The following is a 2,412-nucleotide window of genomic DNA, read 5'->3' as shown; positions in this document are numbered from 1 at the left end:
ATCTCTCCAGAACAAACGGTCATGCTGAACAGGCACTGGATGAAACACTCTGGAGACTGAGGTCAGTCTGGTAACAAAAGTGAGATTCTGTCTTTTAAAAAAAAAAAAAAAAAAAAAAGAATCCTGGAGCCAGTAAAGCGGCTCAGCAAGTAAGAGACCTTCCTGAACAAGCTTGATGACCGAAGTTTGATCTGCAGAACCCAAGAGGGTATGAGCAAGCCACCTCCCCTGACTCTCCCATGCACCTCCAGCTCCCCCACACGAACATTTTGTTAAAGAACCTTACGCTAGAACATAACTCCTGGTTGAAGGTGTAAGATCTGCAAAGCCCTAGCTAGATTCCATCTCTGAGAACAAAAACCTGACGGGTCTCCCAAGACCTGACCTTGCCTATCACCCTACCCCATCCTGTGTGTATAGAATGCCTTCCTTCCTCTTAGTCTACAAACATGCAAGTCATCTACAAATAACTTCCTTTACTCTCCTTTCAAACCTCAAACTTCCTATACTCGCCTGCACTCTCTTCCTGGCTCGCTATTCACGCCTCAGCCCAGAACCCTCTAATATACCATGGCTGTTCCCAGCTGCCTCACTCTAACCAAATACCTTCTGGCTTTCTTCTCGTAGTTCGTTTATTTATTTGGTTGGTCGGCTATTTGGTTGATTGGTTATAGAAGTTTTGTTTTTTGTTTTTTTTTTGTTTTGTTTTGTTGGTTTGGGGTTTTTTTTTGTTTTTTCGAGACAGGGTTTCTCTGTGTAGTCCTGGCTGTCCTGGAACTCACTGTGTAGACCAAGCTGGCCTTGAACTCAGAAATCTGCCTGCCTCTGCCTCCCGAGTGCTGGGATTAAAGGCATGCGCCACCACCGCCCAGCAGTTTTTTTTTTGTTTTTATATTTGTCTTGAGATGGGTCTCATGTAGCTGGATCTAAGCGAGGTAGCTCTCACCTCTAAAATTAGCACTTGGGAAACTGAGGCAACAGTATAGACTCTGGGCTAGACTGGGCTATTAAGATGCTATCTCAAAAAAAAAAAAAAACCCAAAACCACATTTGTTAAAGGATTAATCTCTAAGGCAACATTTTCAAAAGGGGCTGTGGGTTTCATCAATCAGTCAATCTGCAGATGTGACTGGGAGGTGTCAGAGACTTGCAGAGATGCGGCCCAGTTGGAAGAAGTATCCTGCTTCACTTCCTCTGCCTGTTCCTGATACAAGGTGTGAAGCCTCCTCTACCACACACACATCTCAACAGCCATGATAACGGAACTATCTCCAGCTATTTCTGATAAGAGCTCAACTGAGAACACTCCATCACTGTCCCGTGCCAGCTTACTCCGGCAATTCCATTTTCCTATCAGATCTTTCTGAGCCTGACTCTCAAGCCCTAATATCTCTGGGGCAGCCAATGGGTACACTTACTGGCTTAGGGGCAGCCAATGGATACACTTAACTGGCTTAGGGGCAGCCAATGGATACACTTACTGGCTTAGTGCCCAAAAGATCCTCTGACTACCGACACCAACTTCGTCAACGTCCTTCTTACTCAGATTCTGGTTCTCTTTCTCTTCTTCCAAACTTCAACAAGTTCACCGGTGTACTGAATGAGGCCTGGGCAGTGTTGTGACAGATTATCCATCTGCTCATCTGACCCACAGCCTTCTCCTGCCCAAGTCCTGAGGGCATCAGGACCAACAGAACTCATCAGTATCATGCGTGTGGATCTCTTCTGACTTTAGTGAGAAACCATGAGTGGAGGTCCCATCCTGCCCCCTCGGCCTCCTACACACTGCCATACCTAAAGATGAAACCTGTCCCTGCTCCCCTGCGACTCCCAGAAAGAAACACCTTACCTCACAGTAAACAATGTCCGCTCCATAATCCAGGGCTAGGAGACGCATTGGCAGAGTCCCCACCCGAACCATCGGGGCTAAGATGAGCTTATTGTGGTAGCACAGGGAGAGGCTGTTCACAATCATTCCTCCTCTGGGAAGCCTGAAGAAAGCAAAAATATAGTTTAGAAATATAAGTGGTGGGCAGGTGAGATGGCTCAGTGGGGAAAAGCGCTTGCTGCATAAGCCTGACCATCCTGAGTTCGGTCCCTGGAACTGGCAGTAGAAGGAGAGAACTGACTCCTGAACACTGTCCTCAGATCTCCATGCATACCCATGTCCCACCGTGCACACAATTAAAAAATAATTTTTAAATTAAAAAAAAAAAATGTGGGCTGGTTAGATGACTCAGTGGGTAAGAGCACCCGACTGCTCTTCCAAAGGTCCGGAGTTCAAATCCCAGCAACCACATGGTGGCTCACAACCATCCCTAACAAGATCTGACGCCCTCTTCTGGAGTGTCTGAAGACAGCTACAGTGTACCTACATATAATAAATAAATAAATCTTTAAAAAAAAAAATGT

General features: G+C 46.0%; 1 protein-coding gene across 5 annotated transcripts in view; it reads right to left on the bottom strand.

Annotated features, from left to right (window-relative positions):
- The window catches only part of Dus2 (dihydrouridine synthase 2), a 41,962-nt gene that overhangs the window by 37,064 nt on the left and 2,486 nt on the right, over positions 1-2,412 (bottom strand). For 4 of the 5 annotated variants that reach the window (XM_021220055.1, XM_021220053.1, XM_029532647.1 and 1 more), the window contains exon 2: positions 1,850-1,991. Coding sequence is in view for 3 of the 5 variants with exons in the window: in XM_021220053.1 (XP_021075712.1) it covers positions 1,850-1,975 (126 nt within the window). In the remaining 2 variants the exon portion in view is untranslated. Of the gene's footprint in view, positions 1-1,849; positions 1,992-2,412 lie in introns of those variants that run through there. The other variant, XM_029532649.1, reaches the window with a different exon arrangement.

This window comes from Mus pahari, chromosome 20 (genome assembly GCF_900095145.1).
Source record: "Mus pahari chromosome 20, PAHARI_EIJ_v1.1, whole genome shotgun sequence".
Taxonomy (NCBI): domain Eukaryota; kingdom Metazoa; phylum Chordata; class Mammalia; order Rodentia; family Muridae; genus Mus; species Mus pahari.
Note: the sequence above shows the minus strand (reverse complement) of the source record. Positions and strands in the feature narration are given on the sequence as shown.